We start from the raw sequence: 26,046 nt of genomic DNA, 5'->3' as shown, positions 1-26,046 counted from the left end.
ATGCTGCATACACAAATCTGTGTTGACTCAGATATGAATGGCATCACCTAGGTTGTGGTATTGTTGAGCACCACATAGCCATAGCCAGATACCCATTGTCAAAATTGTCAACTGTCTTTGGTGTTACTGTCTTTAATGTTCTTAAGGCAGATGTACATATATCTTCATTTTAAACAGCACAGGCTAACAAACCTCTTTCAGCTGTACCCTCAGGACTGAGAGAGAACCTGTTACACATTCAGGACTGTGCTGTGAGAAAAAATAGTAAAAGCCCTGCCCCTGTCTTAAATGTGTTCCAGTCTAGGTGAACAAACTGAACTTCATTTACTAGCGCTAATTAAATGTCACAGGGCGCCTGAGTGATATGCATGGTACTGTTACAGACTTTAAAAGCAAAGGCCATCTTCTGTTCACCTCTGGCTTCTCAGTGTCAGTCATATATTAGATCAAATGTATGCTGCTTGAGTAAATGAAGGAATGGACCTACCAAGGTTCAGAGTCTGGAAAGAGTTTGCAGTCTTTAGTCATGAGAGAAGGCTACCTAGAAGGGGATGGATATAAGCCAGATCTTGAAGTTGAGAATTTGGATAGCCAGAGAGGTTAAAATCAGAAAATCCAGGTTGTCCAGGCAGTCTTAATATTAAGTTTTGTCTCCTGGTATTTTTCAGTGATAAAGGAGGCTGCTATTCTGAAGAAACACAACTTATTTGAAGACAACATGGCCTTGCCTAGTGAAAGTGTGTCCAGCTTAACAGATCTAAAACCTGCCATTGGATCAAACCAGGCCAGCCCGGCCAGGACAGTTTCTGCCATTCTTCCCGGAGCTCTAGAGAGTGAGACCCTAAGTAACGAAGTGTTCCAGGAGTCAGAGGAAAAGAAGCAGCCAGGGGATCCTAGTTTATTGGCCAAACAAGAAAGCCTTTCTTTCCCTGAGCCTAGCTCTGGCCTAAGTGGGGATGGGCAGGTGACTATCTCAAGCACCGATGACCCTGCTGTGACTCCTGTGGCTGAGGAAGACATGGAAGAAACCCTGGGTATATGCTCAGAATCAGGAAGGGCCACTGAGAATGAAGAATCCACCCATGAAGAGCCAGACTTCACTTCTGCCTCAGAATCCTTGAAGGAGCTCAGAGAGTTGTTGACGGTGACCATTGAAGAGCCAATGGAGTCTGCTGTGGTGATTGAAAAAGACACAAAGGAGACACTTATTCTTCAAGAAAATGAAAAAGAAGAGGAAAAAACCCAAATCAACACAGAGGCCAATCAGGCAGCTGCCCCCCAAGAGGATAGCCATGAAGAAAGTGAAGTCAGTGAAAAAACCCAAATCAACACAGAGGCCAATCAGGCAGCTGCCCCCCAAGAGGATAGCCATGAAGAAAGTGAAGTCAGTGAGAGGAAGGCCCATTCTCCTCCTCCAGAGGCTGAGGGCCCCAGGGTAGGCTTGGGGACATTTCCTGAGGTGAGCAGCCCTGGTCCTCAGCTGGCCTGTGGTGGGCTCACTGGAGATCTCACCGAGGATGCCAGCTTCCCAGACCTCACAGCAGAGCCAACAGAGGCCACAGAACCCCATGAGAAGGAGCTTGCAGTGCGGGCTGCCACACCAGATGCCCATGAAGGAGAAAAGGCCGCTGGGAGTGCCGTTGAGGGCCAGGCCATATGGCAAGAAGGTGGCACTTTCCATTCCGACTCCATCTGCCCCGGGGAGAGCCAAGTTCCTGAGGAACAAGAAGTGATGGGAGGGAAGAGTGTCGTGGCCCCAGCTATGACCAGCGTGGATACAGAGGCAGTGACGCCTGAGTGTCGGTGGGTGGTTGAGAATGCTCCAAACACAGGTGCCCTAGATTCACCTAAAGATGATGTGAAGGAGGGAGAAATTTGCCAGGAGAGCTCCCCAGAGCAGCCCTCGGAGGAATGAGAGGCATAATTCGGCAAGCCTTTCTTTGAACAAAGTCAAAGGGTTATGGTTAGGGTATACATGGAAATTGCATGTGAGTTATCTGAAAAATCATGAAATATTTCTTTCAGCTGAATAATAAAGCCAAAGGAAATGCATGCAGGCTATGAGCACAGAGGCCAACCTTTGTGGCATTGAACTGCTCCACCATGACTTTCTGCTTTAGCATTTTCACAGAGATCACAGAGGCCCTGGAGTGTTAGGGTGAGAGGAGGCTGGAGGGGCCAAGAGAGGCAGCAGTATTGCCGTCGAGGCTGAAAGCAGCAGGAGCACAGTTCTCAATACGCTGCACATTGCGGTGGTGCAACTCTCAAGTGCACTTTAAGGCTTTTTAACTTTTAGTAAGAATGCAAAAGTATACTGTCCTTTCAGCCTCACTATTTACTCTTATCGACTCACCGGCTCCTTTAAGGGCTCAGCATTTGTTCCCTCTGGGCTGCAAGAAGGTCCCCAGTCACCCCTGCCGTGTGCAGCGTTCATGCCCTGCGGTAGGTCTCCGGAGAAGCTGAGTAGAAACCACGGAAGAAAGATGATGGCCTATGGGGCTGTATGGGCCTGTCACTGATCCTACTATCAATTTCATATTAACTGATGGTGGTGATTTTTATCAATTAATCACCTTTTAAGGAAATTCAGATGAGCCAAGGAAATTGTATGAGCAAGCATAAGTCTGAAAGCATTCCAAATTAGCCTTAGACTGTGCAAAGAGCACAGGTAAATGATCAAGCTTAAAGCCTACCAATTAAACAAACATTGTTTGAACAGCTACTGCATGCCACGCACTGTGTTAGGCATAGTAATGAAGAAAAAAGATAAGGTGATTTGACTCGTGCAAATTAAAAGGCCCATGAAAAAAAGAAGAGGCCCATGAGAATGTAGTCTAGTAGAAGAAATCATGACAATTTTCAAACTGATAGCTTTTTCTTTTTTCCATTCAAACAGTCTTGGTTTATCTTCAAATGCGGAATGAATGACTGAATAAATACAAAAGCCAAGGCATAGATCACCAAGTTCCAAATATCGCCAAAATTAGAAATCATTCGTTTGGTCGTTCAGCAAATTAATTGAAACCCTGTTAGGTACCAACCACTAGTGATACCCAGTATGAGAAGGTCATTATTCTTTTCTTTCTGAAAAGAATAGAAAGAAATGTATCTTCTAAATGGATAGTAAACTGTAACTCTTAATGTTAAAAGTGGAATGGACTTACTTGGACAAATCTACAAAAATGATTTTTCTATTGTTCTTTAAAAAAAATACCAGAGGGCTGGGGCTTTAGCTCAGTGGTTCCACCGCCTGCCTCCCAAGAACAAGGTCCTGAGTTTGATCCCTGGTACCAAAAAAAAAAAAAAGAAAAGAAAAATACCAGAGTATTCCCTAAGAGTTTCCGTTTCAGGTACTATATCTTGAAGTTTCCTTCCACAAATTTTAGTATTACATTTTATAATACTGTGTAAGAGCTTGTTTTTTTTTTTTTGGTACCGGGGATTGAACTTGGATCCTTGTGCTTTTTAGGCAGGTGGCGGAACCACTGAGCTAAATCCCTGGCCCTAGAGCTTGTTTTGATTATCACCATCAAGTAAATTTAATACATCAAGTACATCAGTTCTTCAGAGAATTTGTTCCACAATTCAGCCATTTAACCAGGAAATAAAATATTTCCTTCCATGATCTTCTCATGAAGAATTTCTTGGATATCTAAGTCATAAAGGATTAATAATAGGATCAGCATAGTTTCATATTGAAGTACCTTAACTTTTCTTAGTATTTAGACCCTGAGGTGTATGAGGGATCCCATCATGATCAAGGAAGGTAGAGATCATTTCTCCCTTGGTCCCTGCTTAGCCAGTACTCACTCATATCCTGGCATTTACCACAGTGTATTGAAATTATGTTTATTTCCTGACTCACCTAGAAGCTCCTCTCCTCAAGGACTGAAATTCAGGCTTAGTCATAATTTGTGCTTCCTGCTGAAACTCCACATCATGAATCATGGCTTCCTGCATGTCAAGTAACTTTAATATCCCCAGTGTGTAACACTGGAACTGGCGCAGGGGCTGCTCAGGAAATGCAGGAACTGAACGCCCAGCACTCTGCTGTGCAAGGGCTAGCTACCTGGAGCTTGCTGTTAGGAAGGGAGAAGTTTTCACTTAGGCTTTCTGCCCTGTTGAATCGTCCCTTAAATAAAGTCCAGAGTCCAAAAGGCAGATGGCCAGATGGCCAGAAGCACTGCCCAGGAAAGCCCAGAGCCAAAGAAGCAGTCTCCAGCCCCACAAGGCCTGCCCTTCTCTCTGGGAGACTTATGGCTGTGTGGAGCCCCAGCTCAGCCTCCCCGCTTTGCTCACCTCAAGACTTCTTGCATCTCTTGGAAAGCTAGGAGCCCTCTCAATCCTAAGAGAGTTCATTTCACTGCATTAGATGAATGAACATTAGTACCTTTCCTTTATCCATCCTGAAACTAGGCACTAAGTAGCAGAACATATTGGAAAACACAGTCAAAGACTTTTGCTAGATATATTTCACAAAGTCAAGTTCTTTCACAGGAGCAGGACTATTGTTACCTTTGAAAATGGAATAGGATGGGCCAGGGATTTAGCTCAGTGGTTCTGCCGCCTGCCTTGCAAGCGTAAGGACCCGAGTTCGATCCCTGTGAACCAAAAACAAAGAAAAGAAAAGAAAAGAAAATGGAATAGGAAACTGAGGTGCATTGAAATATTCTATATCTGTGTTACTATGCTGAAGGGTAACTTCATGTTATCATGCCTTTTCCCTACTTCTCATACAGATTTGTGTGTGTTGCTTTAGTGGTTTCCAGGTGGGAGCAAGGCCGTTATGATTTGAATGAGCAGCATGAAAAGTCGCAGTGCTGTGCTCTGGGGATCTCTGCTATGGGCAAAGCCTGCAGACATGCATAAAAGCTCAAGATGTGCTTCTTAGAAAAAACCCCATGACTTGAAACCAGCTATGGTATTACTGACCTTTCACAAAGAAAGAATATTTTCCTTGAAAAAACTGGTTTTTCAGTTTTTTCTATTTCACTTGGAGCAGACAGTAGTACCTTGCCTTATACACAGTAAACTCTCTCTTTTTTACAAAAGTATTTTGGAGATTGAGGATAAGGTTCCATTTTATCCAAAAGCTTTGTAAAGAGGCTGTATGTGGGGCTGGGGATGTAGCTCAGTGGCACTGCACCTGGGCAAGGTCCTGATTTCAATCCCTGGTAACAACAACAACAAAAAAGGCTGTATGTGAAGAACCGAAGATCTTTCGGTATGATACTCTACATTTTATTAAAGCATTCACAAGTCTGGTTTTGTAATTCTCCAGATGAGAACCAGTGATTTCAGAGGGTTTTTACCATTCCTTCAGGAAAAAAAAAAGTGATTTTAATTCACTAGCAAAAGTGCTCAATGGGCAGTGGTTCTGGCTCAGTATTAGAATACTTACCTGGCATGTGTAAATCCTTTAGTTCAGACAGGCACCACAAAAAAAGCGTTAAGTGATATGTAGTACATAACAATTTTAATATGGGGAAGAGAAGGACATCCCTGACTCAAAAAATAATAGTTACACTAAGTAAAAATAGTTGGCAACATATGCCTTTCTACTCTACCATAAACAGATGGGTTTGGGGGTTTGCTTTCTGAAGTCTGCAACTTTAAGATTAAGAAAAAATCTGCATTGTTTTCACAATGGTTTTATTTTTATGGTCACTATATAAAACAAATAAACTTAGAACACTTCGTAACCATGTATTTACTCTGCCAAGTGCCTATAATCCAATAAAATGCTCATCCTTGAGGAGCTGTCCAGATGTCATTTACTTGGAATGGGACTGGTTTTTTTTAAGCAAATGTCATACTCAAGCTGGAAGGAACAGTACTCAGAAATGAAAAGGTGAGTTGCTCTTGCTGTATTAGGGAACTTTTCGTTTTCTGTTGTCAGGAAGGAACTTGGAGGGAAGCCACTTACTGTCAGGTGAAATTATGCTTTTATAATGCATATGAGTCTTTTCTCTAGAAATTGGATCACATCCATAACACAGCAGTGGGCAGTTAGTCTTGATGTAATTGAATGGCTGTTCAAACTTAAATGCATTTTCAGTGTGTGACATTGAGTAAGACATTCATTCTGTAATTATAAGCAATATAGTATTTACTCCCCAATATTCACAGTTGCTCATTTACCCATGAATTCATTCATCCAAAAAATAATGAGTGTCTCTATTATATATAGGCAATGTTGTGGGTGGTGCAGAAATAGAAGTAAACACAAGAGACGTCATCCCCAATATCGGCAAACTCAAATTCTCAGGTTGTACATGGCTGGGGAGAAACTAAAAGGGCTGTTTCCTCACCGGACATAAACCTTGCATATAATCTCAGCTTTAATCCTTCACCAAGTTTTAGGCAGGAGAGACAGACACAGTAGAGCAATCAAGTCCAGCAATGATGGAGACACTCAGTGTAGCACACACTATCATTCTCTCTCCTCCTTCTGTACCGAACTTTGCGTGCAAAAATCATTGCCAGGACGACCCCTCCAGATGTTCTACTTAAGGTCTGTAAGCAAATTGGAATTGGGGTTGAGGGAGCTCATTTTAAACTCTGCAGAGTTTTTTCTTAGATCATATTTTTATTGGATGTAGCTTAGACAGGGCCGGCGGAGTCCTGGAGGGTGGTCAACAGAAGCTGTTTTTTCCTCAGCCACATCCCCACTTGCCTCTGCTTGGCTGTCGCTAAATCTTTGCCATGTTGTTCACTTTACCAAAAACATCCGAAGCTCCATTCTCCAGCTGGCCAGTTCCCACTCTTTCCTGAATGAGTCAGGACAAGTCAAGATGTACCTCCCTCCATGCCCTCACATTCAGTAACATTTTCTCAATTCTTACCCTCATTTACTTGGTTGCTTCTGGTTATCTCTCATTCTACTGAGCCATCTATCTTCCCCGTGCCTTTGGGGCAGGGACCCTGCCTGCAATTTTTTGTAACTAACAGAACAAAGGTCCTTCCATATTAGTAAATGCTCAACACATTTACAAGGAGTGAATAATTAAAGGTGCGGGAGAGGTGGAAAGAGCTGATGGTCACTTGGTAACCATATACGCCTGTGAAGCCGGTAACTTTACTCATCCTCAGCCTAAGATAGTTCTCTTCTAATGAGTAAACTTGACCATGTGTTTGTACACGCCCACACTTCTGGGAGAGAGCGTCAAAGGCAAGTGCCCCCCAAAATCAAACTACTATGGATCACCTCTTGGTTTTCAGGGAAGTAGATCCCACTGGCTTTTCCTAAGGCCTCTGCAATGTAAAATATGGAAAAAAAGATGAAGACATTCATCCTTGCATTGTATCTTCTGCAAAACATGGGCCAGTTTTCATGACAAGCACCTGCCTTTTGGCCAGTTCTCAGATGGAGTCCCTGCTTTGTAGGGAACTCAATCTAGTTGGAAATACCTAGAGAAAACGGTGATTTTGAAGGAGAGAAGGAAGGGTCCTGGCAGCACAAATGAAAAGCAACTATGTTTTCTATTCAAGTATTATAATTTCAAGTTTGATTGTTGAACCGATTGAGCCTGCCTTTATTCTTGCCTGTTTAATTTTTTATCTGTCGTGACTAAAATCCAAAATCCAGATGCTATAGAAACCATAAAGAAATTTTTACACAGACTTCTTCACCCAACCTATCCACACCCTTTCTAGGACTCTTGAGTCCTCTGTGGATGCCGATCCAGACCTGCGGATTCTGTTGTGTTTCCCCCTCTGGTCTCCAACAAAACAGTATACATGTTCGGTAGGAAGGTCTCTCTGGGTTAGCGATAGCAAGAGGGTGAGAGGCAAGACAACCGGGGTTGAAGAATTCCTACAAGACATGGAGGACACTTGAGACTAAGGGCTGGCTTCTCCTGCTAAGACTTCAACTCTTCCTATTCTGTGGTGCTGTCTTAACCATGTAGGAAAGTTCTGTGATTTTAGAGGGATCATGTGAGAAAAAAGGAAGATGCTTTTATTTCATTGGAGGCTTCAGGTTTTGTTTTGTTTTGTTTTGTTTTTTTGGTACTGGCGTCAACCCAGGGCCTCATGCATGCTAAACAAGCATCCTACCACCACTACATCTCAAGCCCACTTAAAATCCTATTTTGAGACAGCATCTCACTAAATTGCCCAGGCTAGCCTAGAGCTTGCAGTCCTTTTGGCCTTAGCCTCCTGAATACCTGCGATTACAGGTGTGTGCCACCACATCTGGCTACATTTTGAATCCTTCCATTTTTCTATTTGAGTGTTATAATAGATGTTTTCAATGTAGCATTATTCAGTCAATATTCATTTATTGATACTTTCAAAAAACTTATTGAAGCCTGGTGTGGTACACGCCTGTAATCCCAGCACTTGGGAGGCTGAGGCAGGAGGATTGCCATGAGTTCAAGGTCAGCCTGAACTACATAGTGAGACTCTGTCTCAAAAAACTAAAAAAAAAAGGGCTGGAGATTTAGCTCAGTGGCACTGCACCTGTCACAAGCCCAAGGTCCTGAGTTTGATCCCCAGTACCGAAAAACAAAAAACAAAACAAAACAAAAACCTTGTTGATATCTACTAATGTGTTACAGATTCTGCTAGGCCCTGGAAATAAAGTGGCAAAAAAAAAAAAAAAAATTCAATCCTTGCCCTTTTTCCATTCAGACTTGTGGGTTATCTTTTTTGTACTAAAAATTTCAATTGTTTAACATTAGGGGGATACTCTTTTTTTTGGTACCAGGGATCGAACTCAGGACCTGGCGCTTGCAAGGCAGGCATGGTGCCACTGAGCTAAATCCCCAGCCCAGGGGGATACTCTTAATATAAATGAACCTCTCCTTTTTTCAAATTGCATTTTGAAATTCTTTATTAAGTTTGCTCATAAACTTGGTTTACTTTCTTGAGATCTTTTATGAGAAAGTTGCATTGATTCAAATTGCTTAACATTTGTAATTCATTTGTTTTACAATGGGAATAAAATACATCACAAGATTATCGTGGGGATTGAAGATGTTATACATTATCTTTAAGCACAGATGAGTAAAATGAGGCTCAGAAGGGCTGGGGATTCAGCTCAGTGGCTCTGTGCCTGCCTCACAAGCGCAAGGTTCTGAGTTTGATCCCTGGTACTGAAAAAAAAGAGTGAGACTCAGAAGTTAAGCAACTTCCTGAAGGTTACATAGCTAGTAACACGGATGTGTCATTTAGTAATTGCTATAAAACAAACCACTCCAAAATTCAGTAGCTTAAAATGGTGAGCATGTATTAAAACCACAGCAGGTGGATGGTTCTCTGGCCTCGGCAGGCTCTCAAAATGTTTGGGAGTTGGCTGATTCTATGGGGGTCTAGTCTACCCACAGCTGAAACAGCTAGGCTCTACTCCACATGATCTCCCAGATTTCAGCAGATGAGTCTTGGTTTATTCTTTGTTTGTTTGATTTTTGGTACTGGGGATTGAACTTGGGTCCTTGTGCCTTTGAGGCAGGCGGCAGAACCACTGAGCTAAATCCCCGGCCCTAGGTTTATTCTTTTGGTAGAAGCAAGGTTGAGAGGAGAGAGGGAGAGAAGCAAAAGGCTTTTTGAGTCCTAGGCTCAGAAGTGGTACACCATCACTTCCTCCTTACTCTGTTGGCCAAAGTAAGCTACAAGGCTGACAAAATTTCAAGGGAAGAGCTGCAAAGTCACACTGGACTGGCATGAGTCCAGGGGAGCCGTTAACCGGGGCCATTGATCCATTGTCTACTGCACTAGGACTCAAATGATGGCTGTTTGAATCTGAAACACATACTCTTGGCTCCAGATTGCACTAACTGTAAGTACTAATACAGCCAATCTTTGTCACTCCACACACTTTCCCAGAGCCTATTGGCTGTTCTAATTAGATTTGTTACTGGGTAAACAAAACATGGTCATTTCTAACTCTAAGCAATTGATCTATCAAAGAACCTTGACTTTTTCATTGGTTTTGGTAATGAATGTTCTATTAAGAGTATCTTTTTTATATTTAAAAATCTTTATTAGTACGTTTGCAGTACATAATAATTTTACATAATTTTTAAATATAAGGTACATTACACATCTTTTTTTTTTTTTGGTACTGGGTATTGAACTCAGGACCTTGCACTTACAAGGCAGGTGGTGGAACCACTGAACTAAATCCCCGGCCCTGCATAACACATCTTAATTTTTTACTTCCCCTTCCCTCCTTCCACCTTCCCTCCATCTCTTGGAAAAGATGTATCCCTTTACTGGAGGCTGATCCATCTTCCGATCTGCCTAGAAGGGGAACTGTGAGATCTAAAGAAAGAAAGACAATAGAGACCTGCATAATTTCACAATAAATGGGGGGCAGGGAGGTCAGTGCCTCAGAGCGGGCAAAAGACAAAGACACTCCTGAGCTAGCCATTATTTATTGGGTACACACAATAATTGGAGAGAGGATCAGGTGATTTAGGACTTAGAGGGCAGGATAATCTTACGTTGATGATGGTGATTAGGAGAGAATTTGTTTTTTTGGTACTGGGGATCGAACTCGGGACCTTGGGCTTTTGAGGCAGGTGACAGAACCACTGAGCTGAATCCCCAGCCCTAGCTGATGTAATCTTGCCCTTGAGCATCACAGTATCATGGGGCCATTGAGGCCTCAACTTGTGACCAGAGGTACACAGAGTTATGTTTCCACACTCCATAGCCGGCTAACAGGTGAAGTGACATTGGGCCTTAGCCAGCTATAGTCATAATTTAATTATGAAATGATTTTTCCCCCCTGAAGTATGTAGAATGGCTCCCAACATCTCTCTGTTTCCTATTATCTACCTTTTATTTTACTCTTTGAATTACTTATACTTTGGGGTTCTCATGAAAGAGAAACCATACAATATTTAAGCTTGTGTGTCTGATTTACTTCACTTAGCATTATGGTCTCAAGGTACATCCATTTTCCTAACAAATGACTCAGTTATCCTCCTTTATGGCAGAGTAATACTCCATTGTGTATAAATACCATTTATCCATTCATCTGTTGATGGACATGTAGGCAGTTCCAAGATTTAGCTATTTGCCATGGCCTGCGTGGCAAGGGTCTGAGGTCTGAGTAGGGAGGGCAGAAGATGCAGAAAACAAAAGAGAATTAAAGCGGAACTGGGTGGAATGGGGTTGGAGAAGAACCCAAGGCCTGCATATCACTTTATTTAAGGCATGAGGAGGGAAAGTACAAACAAAGAGATGGGGCAAGGTGTCCTTGGTGAGTTGTTATTCTAATACATTCTGAGAATAACTGGCTGATAAGGCTGGTAGGAACAGGAACATGGGAGCTTGCTGTTCCTAGGACCATGTCAACTACGACTACAATAAATAGAGTGGAAGGAACATTTCCTTGCACTCCAGGCTATCTATTTTGGCAGGGTAAATCGGGGCAAAAAGGGAGGGAAGTCATGAAGTGCAAGAGGCGGGCAAGATGCCTCCTGATTGAGGCGGCTCCTGACAGCTACTATGAATTGTGCTGCTACAAATGGGGGTATCCATCTATCTCTGTAATATGATGTCTTTAAATCTTTTGGGAAAATACTTAGAAGGGGACTAGGTGGGTCAAATGGCATTTTTATTTTTAGATTTTTGAGTGGTCCCCATACTGATTTCCACAGTGGTTGTACTAGTTTACATTCTCACCAACCATAAAGGTTCCTCCCGCCCCGCCCCCGAAAGCCTCACCAGCACTTGTTGTTATTTGACTTCATTCTTTCTGGAGTGAGATGGAATCTTAGTGTTATTTTAATTTGCATTTTTCTAATGGCCAGAGATGTTGACCATTTTTTATGTATTTATTGGCCATATATACTTCTTCTGATATTGTCTATTCATTTTGATCGGGTCTTTTGTTCTGAGAGAGCTAATTTTTTGGTTTTTGTTTTTTGGGGTTTTTTTAGTTCTTTATATATTCTATATATTAGTCCTGTCTGTGGAGTAGCTGGCAAATTTTTTTTCCATTCTGTGGGATATCTCTTTTCTCTGATGTTTGTTTCCTTTGCTATGCAGAAACTTTTTAATTTGATATAATCCCATTTGTGATTCTGATGTTATTTCTTGTACAATTGGAGTTCTGTTCAGAAAGTCCTTGCCTAGGCCTATGTCTTCAAGAGTTTTACCTATTTTATCTTTCAACAGATTAAATATTTGTTTTAACATTTAGGACTTTGGTTCATTTTTATTTTATTTTAGTACATGGTGAGCAATAAGGGTCTAGATCCAGTATTCTGAATGTGGGTAGCCAGTTTTCTCAGCACCATTTATTAAGGAGGCTGTCTTTCCTGCAGCTTCTGCTTTCAGCCTCTTTGTCAAAGATCAGACAGCTGAATGTCCATGGGGTTGTTTCTGCATTGTCTTTTCTGTTCCATTGATCTGCATGTCTGTTTTGTTTTGTTTTGGTTTTGGTTTTGTTTTGGTACCAGGGACTGAACTCAGGTCCTTAGCTTGCGAGGCAGGCGGTGTGCATGTCTCTTTTTGTGCCAGTACCATGCTACCTGTAGATTTGTAGTAGAAATGAAATCCAGGTTTGTGATTTTTGTCCAGGATTGCTTTTACTATTCTCTGTCTCTCCTGGCTCCATACGAATTTTAGGATTGTTTATTCTAGTTCTGTTTGAAATGGTGTTGGGATTGGGACTGCATTAAATCTATGCATCAGTTTTAGTAGTATGGCCATTTTGATAATAGTAGTTCTGCCTATCTAGGAATTGAGGATGTTTTTCTATTCTCTGAGATCTGCTTTTTCAGAGTACTTTAGTTTTTTAAAAAAACAGAAGTCTTTCACTTTCTTGGTTAGGTTAATTCCTACATAAAATTTTTTCTTGAAGCAGTTACAAATGGTAATGTTTTTCTAATTTCCTTCTTGGTGTGTAGGAATGCTTCATTACTGGTGTATAGAAATGCTACTGATTTTTGTGTGTTGATTTTGTATCCTGCTATACTGCTGGATTGATTTATTACTTCTTGGAGTTTTGGTGGAATTTTTTGGGTGCTCTATGTAAAGGATCATGTAATCTGCAACTAAGGATAGTTTTACTTCTTTTCCTATACATATCTCTTTTATTTCTTTCTCCTGTCTGATTGCTCTCACTAATGTTTCAAGTGCCATATTGAAAAGAAATGGTAAAGAATCTCTTCCTCTCTCTTTGAGGCAGTGTCTGACTATATAGTCCAGGCTGGCCTAGAACTCCAGCTGATCTGATCCTCCCTCCTCAGGCCTGTCAAGTGCTAGAATTACAGGTGTGCACCACCATACTCAAATCTTTAGAATATTTATTTATTTATTTATTTATTTATTTTTAGTACCAGGGATTGAACTCAGTTTCTTGTGCTTGCAAGGCAGGCCACAGAACCACTGAGCTAAATCCCCGGCTCTTTTAGCATTTTTAAACCTTGTAAGAAAGCCCTAAAAGTTATTTCTTCCAATTCAGGAACAAAATTCTTTGTTTATATATTGTTTAGGTTAATTATAAGGTCAGTGGTCATAGTTAGGCACATGCCTATAATCCCAACACTCTGAGAAGCTGAGGCTGGAGGATGGCCTTAAGTTTGAGCCTATCCTAGGCAACTTAATTATAAGGTCAGACCAAGGCATGATTGAGACCACTGAAGCAGGCAAAGTCTAAGCAACATGCAATGAGTTTATTGCCATCTGGGTGCAGATGGGCCAAGGGCAGGAAAGCTGTTGGCCCTGAGAGGAGGGTGCTCATGGCTGATATGGGGCATTTTTAGGTAAGGGAGGGGTGTCGGGAGCAATTCTACATAATGTTGGGGAAAAATCATTTGATTAGGCCTAGTTCTCCTGCCTACAGGCCAGCTATGGCATTTCGAGACATAATTCCATTTTGGCCTCCAGTCACAAGTGAGACCTCAATGATCCGGTGATGCTGTGATTCTCCAGGACAAGATTACACCAGCGGAAGACATCCTGGGAAGAACAAAATCTTCAGCTACAGAGTTCCTCATTGATATAGGATTTCTGCAGCCCCCCAGTCATCGGTAACATTCGTTTCTCCCGATGTATTGAACTCTCTGTCTCAAGTCATTTGTTTCTCCTGATGTACTGAATAAAAGGTGCAGTAAGCTGGGGTCTTTTGTCTTTGCCACCCAGAGCAGCAGCACTGATCAGACCCAAAGCTCAGCTTCTTCTCAGTCTCATTTTTTCTACCTTTCCTGTATAGTAAGTTAATTCGCCTTGGGCTGGGGTGGCTCGCAGGAGACTAGGACTGACTGTAGAGGTTCTAGTAACGAATGGCACTGCTCAAGAGAGTGGAAAGAGTCCCATGGATGATGGGCCTGAGGCTGGCTGATAAACAGAGTGGTGGTGAGAGCAGCAGGGCAGCTGCTGGCCTCTTGTTATCTCTGTGCTCCTGTGGATGTGGGTAGCGGGTCTTCTTGGGCAGGGGTCCAACTTGGGGTGTTGGACCTGTTATCCCTGCCTGTTGTTATAAAGAAGAAGAAATAAAAAGGGTAGGGGGCATAGTTTCTCATGACTTCTTCCAGCGTGACTGGGGACAGCATGGCCATCCTGTGGGGAGAGAGAGGACAGGAGTGTGTGAGGGGTGGAGTGGCTCAGTCCTGGAGTGAGGCAGTGGAGGTCTCAGGAGTGTGATGACCTTCTGGTCTTTCTCAAGCATCAGCTGAAGGCTCTTGTGGGACTCAGAAGTCAGCTGGAGGCTTTTGTGGGACAACAGTGTAGTAGGCAGTCAGGCAGAGTCCTCTCGATGTCATAGATCAGATCTGTTCCTGGATAAAATCTGTCCAAACCTTTATTATGTAGGGTCTAATCAATAATAGTAGAAAGACTGGGACTAGGGGCCCTAATATGGGGAGAAGCCAGGACATCTGGCCTGCTTGGAAAAGACTTTCCTAACCATCAATAGGAGCACCTTTTGGCTGTTTTCTGTACCTGGTGGCTTGATCCTGGGGGCTGCTGAAGCTAAGCTGGGAGCGAATCTGAGGGCCGGGGTATGTGGGTGAGTAGGAAGAGGAAATGGCAGTACATGAGTGAGTGGAGTGGTGTCTGGGTGGGAGGTTCGGAGAGGCCGAGAAAGAGGAGAAGGGCGAGTAAGTGTATTTTGTCTGAGGGGAGTGGGTAAGGGGTCCGTAGAGAACAGTTCCTCCAGCCAGTAGGAGAGCGCCTCCAGTGAGTCCACCTGGGGATGGGGACTCCAGTGAATTAGTCTGAGTCTGGGGAGTCCTTTTGGGGGGTGGGGAAAGGAGACATTCTGCGCAGGGCCAGAACGGATTCCAGCAAATAAGGCTGAGGGGAGTGAGTGGTGGGCGGTCTTTGGCTAAGGATGGATTGTGCAGGTTCAGTAGGGAATGAGTTAACTGCAAAGCTTTGTGAAGGTAATTGGGAACAGCAGTGGGGAGTGGCTGGGGTGCTATAGCAGGCCTTGCAGAGAAAGAATCGGAAGGCTAACTGGGTCAAAGGGCATAGGGAGGAGGAGGGGAGGGGTTTAAGGTCTTTATTGATTACTGAACAGGAGGAGGGTGAGAAGGAAGGAAAACAATTTGGTCTGTTCTGGGGAGAAGTTACACACAGTGCCCTGAAAACAGAGATGTTTTATCGAGTTAAGATAGGATTTGAGGGTAGAAATATGTAGGTGAGACCATATAAGATTAAGGCAAACTGAATGAAGTAAATAAAATGGCAAGACACACAAAAGCAAGGCATTTATATATCTTCTGGAATTTGGGTCAGTCTGATGGAAACAGGGGAGAATGAGGAGGGGAATTGTTGTCTGAGGGGATTGAGGGGTCCCCTCGGGTTAGTTTATAAAGGGGTTTTGTGGGCATTGCAAAACCTGTAATCCAGAGATGGAAATAGCCAATGATTCCCAAGAAGGAAAGGAGCTGTTGTGGGGTGGTTGGGGTTGGGATCTGAGTAATCAAATGTATGTGGTCAGGAGGAAGCACCAGGGGGATGTGGAGGGGCAGGTGATGCTGAGTGACAGAGGGTTGAAGGAGGGAGAAGATCCGGGGCAGGAGAAGGGCATAGCAGTAGGGGTGAGAAGGGCAGCAATAGGGTGGTAGGGTGTGAGCAGAGCCCGGGATAGTGAGGCTGGCAGAGTTTAGTAAAAATATCCCATCCGAGGAGCGGGTTTGGACAGGTGGGAATGACTAGAAGCAAATGAGTAAACATTTGGTTTTTTAATTGGCATAAAAGCAGAGGTGTTTTAAGAGGGCTGGTCACAGTGCCGGCAATTCCCACAACAATAATTGAGGCTAAAGTTAGCTGTCCTGAGAATGAAGAGGGTGTAAAGGATTGCCCCAGTATTGATCAGAAATGAAACACTCTTCCCTTCCACTGCAAAATTTACCCGGAGTTTGGCAGCTGTGATGGTCCAAGGGGCATCTGAGACCTCCAAGGTGTGTCAGTCATCTGAGGGCACCTCAGTGCTGGAAAGTGGCCCTGGGAGGGGACCCCTGAGGTGGGCCTGGCCACCCCAGCACAGCCCGCCTCCCAGTAAGGGCTTCCGTACATGGGGCATGGCTTGGGAGAGAGTCGTGGGTTGGGACAGTCTTTGTCCCAGTGGCCAATCTAGTGACATTTAAAGCAGGGTCCTGGACCTCTTTTTTGGATCCCTAGAGGTTTTATTTGGCTCCTGATTGGCTTTCAGCCCTTTTGGTGGGTTTCTTAGAGTGGATGCAATCAGTTGTAAGTCAGAAATATACTATTGGTGGGCAACCATATCACAATTATTGAAATGCTTGATTGATCAATTTCTGATGGGAATCTGAGGGGTAGATTTAATTTTTTTGGAGCTTTCTGCAAATATCTGAGGCAGATTGGGTAATACAATGCATCCTTAAAATAAGTTGTCCTTCTGGGCCCTCAGGGTTTAGAGCAGTAAAGTTTTTGAGAGTGGAGGCTAGGTAAGACATAAAGTGGGATGGATTTTTATCTCATGGGAGCTCGGCCTGGGGACGGCTGTAGCTCTGTCCTCTAAATTAGGCTCAAGCTGCCTGGTTTTTTTTTTTTTGGTTTTTGGTACCGAGGATCGAACTCGGGTCCTTGCGCTTGTGCAGCAGGCAGTGAAACCACTGAGCTAAATCCCCGGCCCTCAAGATGCCTGTTTTTGTCACAGGATTGAGCTAGGGACCAAATCTTTCTGTTCTCACTCCTCGGGGGAGAATGTAGAAGTAAGGATGACACTAGAAGTAAGGTTAAGTCATAAGATTGAGTGAAATATTGAAATTTTTTAAACATATTCAGTGGATTCTGTAAAGAAGGAACCCAAGCACTGATTAATCTGAGAAAGATCAGACAGAGAAAAGGGGGCATGAACTTGGGAGTATTTTTTTTATTCCCCACCACCTTCTGAACAGAAACCGAGGAGTAGGGGTAGGGGAGAAATGTCAAAGTGCAGTTCAGACCTTGCGTGAGAGGGGGGTGTTATCTTGTTAAGATAAGGAGGACGGTCGGAAGTGTCAGATAAGTGGAGAGAGTAGGGACCAGAGCAGAGGAAGTTACAGCAGGAGGTCCTTTAGGAAGCTAAGCAGCTTCAGCACTGCAGCTGGTGGGGGCGGAGCGGGGGGCGGGCAGGGGCTGGAACGGAAGCGAAAAAGAGACCAGACCGGGTATGGGACAGCGGTAGGGAGGCAGGGACTGTGGGAGGCTGCTGAGGTTGGGGCGGCTTAGGAAAGGGCTGAGGTTGTGGGGGACTGGGGAGGCGGCGGACCGAGGGAGGAAGGACTGGGGGTCAGAGAGGAGAGGTAGTGGGGAGGCGGAGCGGAGGGAGCTGACAGGAGTTGAGATGAGAAGTTCAGTGGGGTCGCAAGAGGCACAGAGAGAGGGGAGGCTGTGAATAGCAGGGACGCCTGGACACGCGGGGCCTCTGACCATTTTCCCAGCTGGTGGCGACAGCTGTCTAGTTCTCAGGGAAATGAAAAGTTGAAAGTGCCATTTTTTGGGCCAGTGTTACTCATTGTTTAATTTGTATTGTGCCCAGGCTGAATTATAAAAGTAAATAAGATGGGTTGGCCTCAGGTCGGGGGTGAGATGGAGAGGTCTGAGGTTTTTAAGAACACGTTAGGTCGGGGATTTAGTCAGTGGTTCTGCCGCCCGCCTTGCAGGCGCAAGGACCCGAGTTCGATCCCAGGTCAAGCCAGGGGAAAGGGGAAGGGATAGAGAAAGGGAAGTTGCCCATTGTGATGTCTGACACCGGAAACCTGGGCCTTTGGGAAAAGGAAAGAACATCTTTGGTTTCCCGAAGCTCAGAGAGTGAACGGGGGACCAAGTCTGGCATCCTCGAGATCGGGCGGCCGTCAGGGAAACCTGGTTCCTGAGAGTCTGGCCAGTACTGGGTTTCAACGCACTATGTTTGTTTGTTTTGTGGTTCCAGGGATCGAACTCAGGACCCTGTGCTTGCCAGGCTGGTGCCGCGCCACTGAGCTACATTACACCCCCGACTTCGAGCACGCTTTGAACCTGAACCAGGTCGGACAGAGCACTCTGGGAGAGAGGGGGATGACAAGAGAGGGGTGAGCAGGCGTACCTTGTCTTGGGTGAGGGTGGTGAGATCCCAGGCGGACCACATCTGGGGGGAAGCAGGGTGAGAGGGGGAGTAAAAGAATCACTTACCCAACCCGAAGAGAGGACCTGGACTAGCAGACAGCCGGGGCTGGAACAGGACAGATGTCAGGGGTGGCCTCAAGGTGCTCAGCAGGGTTCGGAGGGAGCTCAGGCATACCTGGGAGAGGAGCTCAGACCTCCTTGTATGGGCCACCAAGTGTAAGGTCAGACCAAGGCACGACTGAGACCACCCAGGCAGGCAAAGTCTAAGTAACATGCGATGAGTTTATTGCCATCTGGGTGCAGATGGGCCAAGGGCGAGAAGGCCGTTGGCACTGAGAGGAGGGTGCCTGAGGTTGATATGGGGCATTTTAGGTAGGGGAGGGGCACTGCTCAAGAGGGTGGAAAATTTCAGAGTCCCCTGGGTGATGGGCCTGGGGCTGGCTGATAAACAGGGCGGTGGAGAAAGCAGCAGGGCGGCTGCTGGCCTCTTGTTATCTCTGCGCTCTTGTGGATGTGGGTAGCGGGTCTGCTTGGCCGGGGTTAACTTGGGGGACCTGTCATTAATGAATTAGTGAGACTAGCCTCAAAATAAAAAATGAAAAAAGGGCTAAGGATGCAATTCAGTGCAAAGGCCTTGGGTCCAATCTGTAGTACTGTTAAAAAAAATTAGTGGTTATGGCCAACATGTTAATTATACCTAGGTAAGTGACAAAATGTCTCCTATGATAAAGTTAATAACTTCAGATAAACGAGCACAATTCTACCTCCAAGCATGCTAATAACAGATACATTTTTCTATAGCAAATAACTGTAGTCTTCAAAAAAGATTTCAGTCCTTGGGGGATAAGTATAAATGTGTATCCATTTTTGAAGGAAGCTTTTTTCCTTTCTTCAAATTAAAGCAATAACACTCAAAATAATAAGAAAATTAACTAGAAACCCAACCTCTTGGCACCAAACAAATAAGGAGCTTATGTACAACCTTTATTCTGCCTGGTTAATAATTTTTATTCTTCGCAACCCTAAGGCAAACAATTTGTAAATATTCATTACCCCTCTTCCTTGCCTATTAAAGTATGACCCCTAAGATATAATATTCTTAAAAGCACTTGTATCAGATTTTGCTGTTCCAGTTTTCTCATTAGAATATTATTGTACTTAGTCACCTATGAGTTTTTCCAAAAAATTTAATGAAGGCTGAATAAAAGAGTTTGAGCCTCTTAACAGTTTCATTCCTAATCTTGGTACACCATTTCATCAAGACTGTTTTTTCCACAGGACCATATTGTTATAAAGAATCCATTTGTCAACAAAAAACAGGGTCTTTGGTGTGAGAAAAAGAAAAGTTTGGGGCAGGGATTTAGCTCAGTGGTTCTACCGCCTGTCCTGCAAACGCAAGGACCAGAATTCAATCCCGGGTACCAAAAGAAAAGAAAAGAAAAATTTATTACAGTTAACAGGGACTAGAAATCAGGATCCATATGTGGATGGGCTGACAAGGGGAGAGAGAGATAGTGGCAGCTATCATCCCTGAGAGGATGGGCTCACACCAAGGGAGAGAGATACTAGCAATTAACTGGGAAAGGAATTAGGCTTATATAGGTATTGAAGGGGCTAAGGACTCTGGTGACATACTTATGACTTAGCTGCCCAAGGACAGTCTGTTCAGATATGTATACAATTACTGGACTTTTCGGTGCCAGGGGGTTATAAACCATATATTTGAGTCCATTTGCCCTACTTACAGGGAAGCTGCTGGTATTTGCTAAAAGCAGCCTATTTATTTTTTCCTGTTGATTTAGGGCAAGATCAACACACATCAGGACTCAAATTCTGCTCCCAGCACTATTTCAAACTTCCTTTCTAGGAATTCCCTTAGTTATTATTGCAGACAACATTAATTCTGGGATTTAACTGTGTGCCGCCCAGAATATTTGTGTTGTTGCTTTTTTGGGTTTTTTTGGTACTGGGGATAGGGACCTTGTGCTTGGGAGGCAGGCTCTAGAACCACTGAGCTAAATCCCCGGCCCCTCCAACAATTTTTTAATGATTTCCCGTGTGCTTTGACTCAACCAGATCGTAAGCTTTTGGAGAAGAGTTTTCCTTACATGTCTGGACACTTGCTACAGTCACGGAATCATAAATGCTTACAGTTACAAAATACCCTACAGTTCATCCATGCAAAAGCATCCATTGCTCTTGCATTTTGTTTTTAAAACCTTCCTGCTCAGGTCATCTGCCAAGGATGGGAAACGTGCTATTTACTAAGGAGCATATTCTATCTTCAGAAAACTTTAAGAGAACAAAAATATTGCCCTTCCATTCTTCTCTCTTCATCCAGCACTACCATCAACCATAATTTCCATCCTATGGATAGGATTACACCCATCAGGGATACAGACAACATTCTAAGCCCTTTTCCTCATGACAGCTTTCAAACATCTCTAAATAAATAACTGATTTCTTCTCCTGGCTAAATATTCCCAGATTATCTATCTCTTTATCTATCTATCTATCATCTATCTATCTAATCTCTTTTATGTAGCACAGTTTGGGTTCCTGCGTTGAGTATTCGTACAAATGAATTGTTTTCCTTTTTGCTTTGAAGCAGGTTCCTCAAAATACACCTCATCCACCTCACAGTATTAACAGCTTTTCTTTTGAGCATTTTCTCTCCTCAAACCTGCCTAAAAGACACCTTCTTCCACTTCCTACCTCCTTAGTTATTTTCAAAGCAATATTTTATGCTAAAGCTTTTGCTTCCAAGCACTATGGAAAGAAAAAAGAGTAAAAATTTAAAAATCTCTGAAGTTATAAAAATGAAGTTTTTAAATTTAAGTTTCCATGTCTCTTTTTTACTTCTTCTGAGGTCAAAGGAAGACTTGTTGTTTGTCAGCTCACCACTTATTTCTAAAAGTGGGGCTCATCAACCTACCCTTTCCATTTCTGACTCCTTCAGAGGAAGGCCCCATGAAAATATTCTTTTAAGAAAACGCCTCTTCTTAGAATGCAATTCAGGCAAAACAAAAAGTGCTTCTATGGCTATTGTTATTTAAAAGGGCTTCCAGGCTGCAAGAACTCTCCACTGGATTTCTTACTAAATCTGGCCTCCACTAGATTTGTATTGTCAATATCCTTTTGGCATTTTAGTGTGCCCCTTTTAGAGCTCTTTGGTATTTTGGGGGGCATTTATTGATCAAATATTTTCACCACTCTCAAATGGATATATAGGACAAGAACTCAAAAAACAAAAGAAGGTCAAGGCTAGAAACAATAATTTGGGAGTCAATGGTATATATTTGGTAGCTAGAGCTATCGGGAATGAGTAGAACATTTCATTTGGACAATCTATAGAAAAGTGAGGTAGAGGGCCGGGGATTTAGCTCAGTGGTTCCACTGCCTGCTCCCTCACAAGCACAAGGACCTGGGTTTGATCCCCGGTACCAAAAAAAAAAAAAGAAAGAACAGTGAGGCAGAAAGTTAGGTAACATTCACATTTGTGGAGCAAGGAGAAAAAAGTGAGAGAAGTAGTGGAAAAATGGAAGCAAAGGGCCGGGGATTTAGCACAGTGGTTCCGCCACCTGCCTTATAAGCTCAAGGTCCCAAGGTACTAAAAAACAAAGGAGAAAAAAAAGGAAACAAAGCTTTTGTAAATAAGGAGGGGAAGGGGTTGAAGGGAGGGTAGGGGAATGGGAAAAAATAAGAATCAAGATAAATCACGTACAGGTACAAATTCCGTACAATGAATGTGATTATTATGTACACCTAAAATGTTTCAATAAACTTAATTTAAAAAATCAAAACTAAAAAAAAAATGGGGGAGTAGAGACAAGCAGCAAAAGCAGCATTTCCAGGATCTGGCATTGAGACACCTGGAAAACAACTTGGTGACGGGAAAAAAAGTAGATCTCCTGGAATTAGAAGGGAGCTGATAGGAAAAATAGGAACTATAGAGAAACTGGAGAAATGAAGGACAATGCAGAGACAAGGACAAAGCAGTCTGGAAAGCTCACCCCAACTCCTGGGGAGGGAGACCTCTTTGGGCTGAGACAAGTAAAACCCAGAGAGGACTGGCAGCTCCAGGGTGAAACAACAGACCAGACCAGCAGCGCTAGCCCGAAGTGGCTATTGTAAACTGTGAAACAGTGCAGGATTTTACTCTGAAGTGACTCCTTCCACATGGCAGGCTACAACTGGAGAGGAAATCCAGTATAGCATACACCATATTTGCAAGGAAGGGTTCAATCAGGAGCCATTTTGGGAAGGGGTTAATTGTTTAAGATGGGATTATGGGGCAACTACAGAAAAACTATACTTCAGTGTTTCTGGTGTAACTCTACAACGGTGACTCGATGAAAGACAACCATGAGAGTCACAAGAAAGAGTTTCACATGAAGATGTATTACTGTCAAGCCAGAAACAAAATTGAATGTTTAAAAATAATTAGAATTTAAATTTAGCAAAAGGGTCCTGTCTTTTCTCAGAGTCCAAACTTAAGGGATTCTTTTAATGTGCTATTCCCACCCCTTGGCTCTTTAACAATAGTATATAAGTAGGAGTGATGTATAAGCAAAAGGGAAGAAGTTACCAGAAACCATGGCCAAGTTAAAATTGGCTTTCTAAAATAAGCATTTGACAAGTATCATTTTGAAGGGTTCTGCTGCTCTTTGAAGTTCTATAGCTTGACTCAAATCTTCTCCCAAGATGACTCCCTGGTATATGGAAGGCCACTTTTCTGGTACTTTCTTCCCACTATGGGAGGCCAGGCACCTGGGCATGACACCGTGTGACAGACTGTCCACTTGGAAGTAGGAGCTCAGGTTACATTTTCAGATGTGTATTACTGGGGAATTCCAGAAGAGGTCTAATATGAAAGATGACCTAATTTATTTAGTCTCATTTTTATTTGCTCAATATGCCATAGGAAATTACAAACACAAAGGAGAGCACACTCATTACAGCACAACATGCCATGCTGTGAAAAAAACAACATATGGTTAATTGAAGCCTGAGGAGCCTAATGAGTTTTAATTTTTTTCTCCTGAATATTCTTTGATGGATAAACATGCTCTTTTTATTTACGTTGAAAAATAGTGTTTTCTAGATCAAAATCACAGATAGAAACTTTCAGTAGGGAAAAATTAACTGAAGAAAAAGTTGCTAGACATTGTTAAAGAAAATGAGGTTAAACGTATGATCAGAAAATGTTTTAAGCAATGTCCATAAACAAAACCATCTCACAAGTGCTCTTTAAAGTTTAGTAAATGCATAAAAATTGGATACTTTAAAAAATACTTTTCTTCCTAGTTATATCACAGTTACGATGGATGCAGTGACTTTATTCCACTTGATTAAAGATCAGTGATTTCTATAAGTTATATACAGTAGCTATCAATATTTTGAAAAATAGGGCTGGGGATTTAGCCCAGTGATTCCGTCACCTGCCTCGAAAGCGCAAGGACCCGAGTTGATCCCTGGTACCAAAAAAAAAAAAAAAAATTGAAAAATATTCATTCAGAATCAATAAAGTCTTTGAGAATAGGGATTATACATTAAAATTTATGTTAACCTCCTTGCTAAGTTTGGATCTGAAATGTCTCCTAAAGGCCTTTGTGTTAACCTCTGGCACTACTGGAAGGTAGTAGAAATCTTAAAGGGTGGAGCCTCCTGGAAGTGAGTTGGGTCACTGTGGGGTGTGCCCTTGAAGGGGATCTTGGGACCCTGGTTCCTCATCTTACTCTCTCTCACTTTCTGGCTGCTTTGAAGTAAACAGCTTGATCAACCATGTACTCCCCACAATGTTCTGCCTTGTCATGACCCAAAAGCAACAGGTCCAACTGGACTGAAATGGGGGCAGCATGGACTAAAATCTCCAAAACTGTAAGGCAAAATAAACCTTTTCTCTTACTAGTAATTTCTGTATTTCAGTAACAGACCACTCTTAGCTAAATTAGTGCTGATGTAAGTGGTTAATTATATTCTCTCTTGTTCTCTCTCTGTCTCTGTCTCTCTTTCTGCCCTCTCTCCACTTCTCTCTGGTTTTTTTTTTTTGGTACCAGGGATTGAACTTGGGACCTTGCACTTGGGAGGCAGGTGTCGGAACCACTGAGCTAAATCCCGGCCTCTCTATCTTGATTGAACCCAGGGCCTCCATACTGAGCTACATCCCCACTCCTTTTTACATTTTTTTCTTTTGTCTTAAGGCAAGATCTCATCAAGTAGCGCAGGCTGGGCTTCAGTTTATGATCCTCCTGCCTCAGTCTCCCAGAATGCTGGGATTATAGGTGTGCACCATCACACCCAGCTAGCTTTTTCTTCCTCTCTTTTTACTTGGATCTTTAACTTCCACACTACGGAAGATGGTGAAGATGTGTTTCACAATGTTTTTCTCTCTGTTATATTTTAAATACTTCAATAAGATGTTATTTATCAAGTGTTAGTCTTCCTATCTCAGTCAGTGGTATTTTGCAAGCAAACAAAAACAAAAACAAAACCCTCTATTCAAATTATCTTAAGCAAAAAGAGGAGAGTTTATGATAAAAGAAGTATCTTATGGAATCTAAACAATCTTAAAATCATCAGGCCATAATTTTTCCATCTTTCCCTATGTTTCAGGCTGGTCTTCTATTTCTGTTTCTCTGTATATTTTCTCCATTCTCCTCTATTTGCAGTGTAACTTTCTCGACATTCTGTGCTTTTCTTTGTACATAGAAACGACTGTGACATGATAGCCTCTGAGTACATTTATCCTCAAGTCTAGGAATAAACAAAGATGAAGCGTACTTTCTGAATCTCAATTCAAAACTCCTGGAGAATTTGTGAGGTCTAATTTGGACCAGGTGTCCACTCCTGGTCTAGTCTTCTTTGGTCAGGGGGAAAGGTGACAGATCTCCTCCAGTGTTTCCCAAACCTATTTGAACACAACATCATCGTGACCATTGATTGTGATATGTCAACTTGACTGGATTAAGAAATGCCTAGCAGATTAGTAAAGCATACTTCTAGGTATGTCCAGGTAGGTCATAGAGGCATGACCTTGGGGTCTGTATCTGGTCCCACACCCCTTCCCCTCAGGTTCTGTTTCTCTCCTCTGCTTCCAGCCCACTATGAACTAAGCAGCTTTGCTCTGCCATGTCTTTCCACCATGATACTTCTTTCTTGGATCCAGATGACTATGGGTGGAATTCCCTGAGACTGTGAGCCAAATAAACCTCATCTTAAATTGTGGGTGTCAAGCATTGTGTCCCAGCAGCTGGAAAGCTGACTTATCCGGAAAATTGGTACTAGGAGTGGAGCTGTTGCTGTGACTGTATGTGACTGTGTGGTTCAGAAGCCTTTTGAACTAGTTTGTAGGAGTTTGGAAAGATTTGAAGATGCAGGCTAGCAAAGTCCAAGAATGCTGCATGTAGGCAGAGCTGGATAGGTGATTCTGGTTGGATCTCAGAAGCCGAGAATGGTGATAAGAAAACAGTAAAGGCCAGGCTTTGGAGATGTCAGCTGGGAACCAAGACTCTATTGAAAAGAGGACCA

The 26,046-nt window shown here is 43.0% G+C and overlaps 1 protein-coding gene and 1 pseudogene across 27 annotated transcripts in view; one reads left to right on the top strand and one right to left on the bottom strand.

Moving 5' to 3' along the window:
• Window positions 1–5,755, top strand: part of Niban1 (niban apoptosis regulator 1) — a 158,179-nt gene extending 152,424 nt beyond the window's left edge. The window contains exon 14 of the mRNA XM_004862792.4: window positions 669–5,755. Coding sequence (XP_004862849.1) covers window positions 669–1,915 — 1,247 coding nt within the window. The 3' untranslated portion in view covers window positions 1,916–5,755. The remainder of the gene's footprint in view (window positions 1–668) is intronic.
• The window catches only part of LOC106010905 (centromere protein I pseudogene), a 194,946-nt pseudogene that overhangs the window by 35,259 nt on the left and 133,641 nt on the right, over window positions 1–26,046 (bottom strand). For 4 of the 26 annotated variants that reach the window (XR_015444353.1, XR_015444349.1, XR_015444348.1 and 1 more), the window contains 2 exons: window positions 18,497–18,538; window positions 10,364–14,749 (listed from right to left, as the gene is read on the bottom strand). The exons of 4 other annotated variants lie outside the window; for them this stretch is intronic. The product of XR_015444353.1 is annotated as a centromere protein I pseudogene, transcript variant X25 (transcript). 18 more of the 26 variants (XR_015444363.1, XR_015444354.1, XR_015444370.1 and 15 more) reach the window with 8 other exon arrangements.

This window comes from Heterocephalus glaber, unplaced genomic scaffold (assembly GCF_053883595.1).
Source record: "Heterocephalus glaber isolate CG9 unplaced genomic scaffold, H.glaber_assembly_v1.0 deba00001600, whole genome shotgun sequence".
NCBI classification, from domain to species: domain Eukaryota; kingdom Metazoa; phylum Chordata; class Mammalia; order Rodentia; family Bathyergidae; genus Heterocephalus; species Heterocephalus glaber.
The sequence above is the reverse complement of the archived record's forward strand: the minus strand, read 5'-3'. Positions and strand labels throughout refer to the sequence as shown.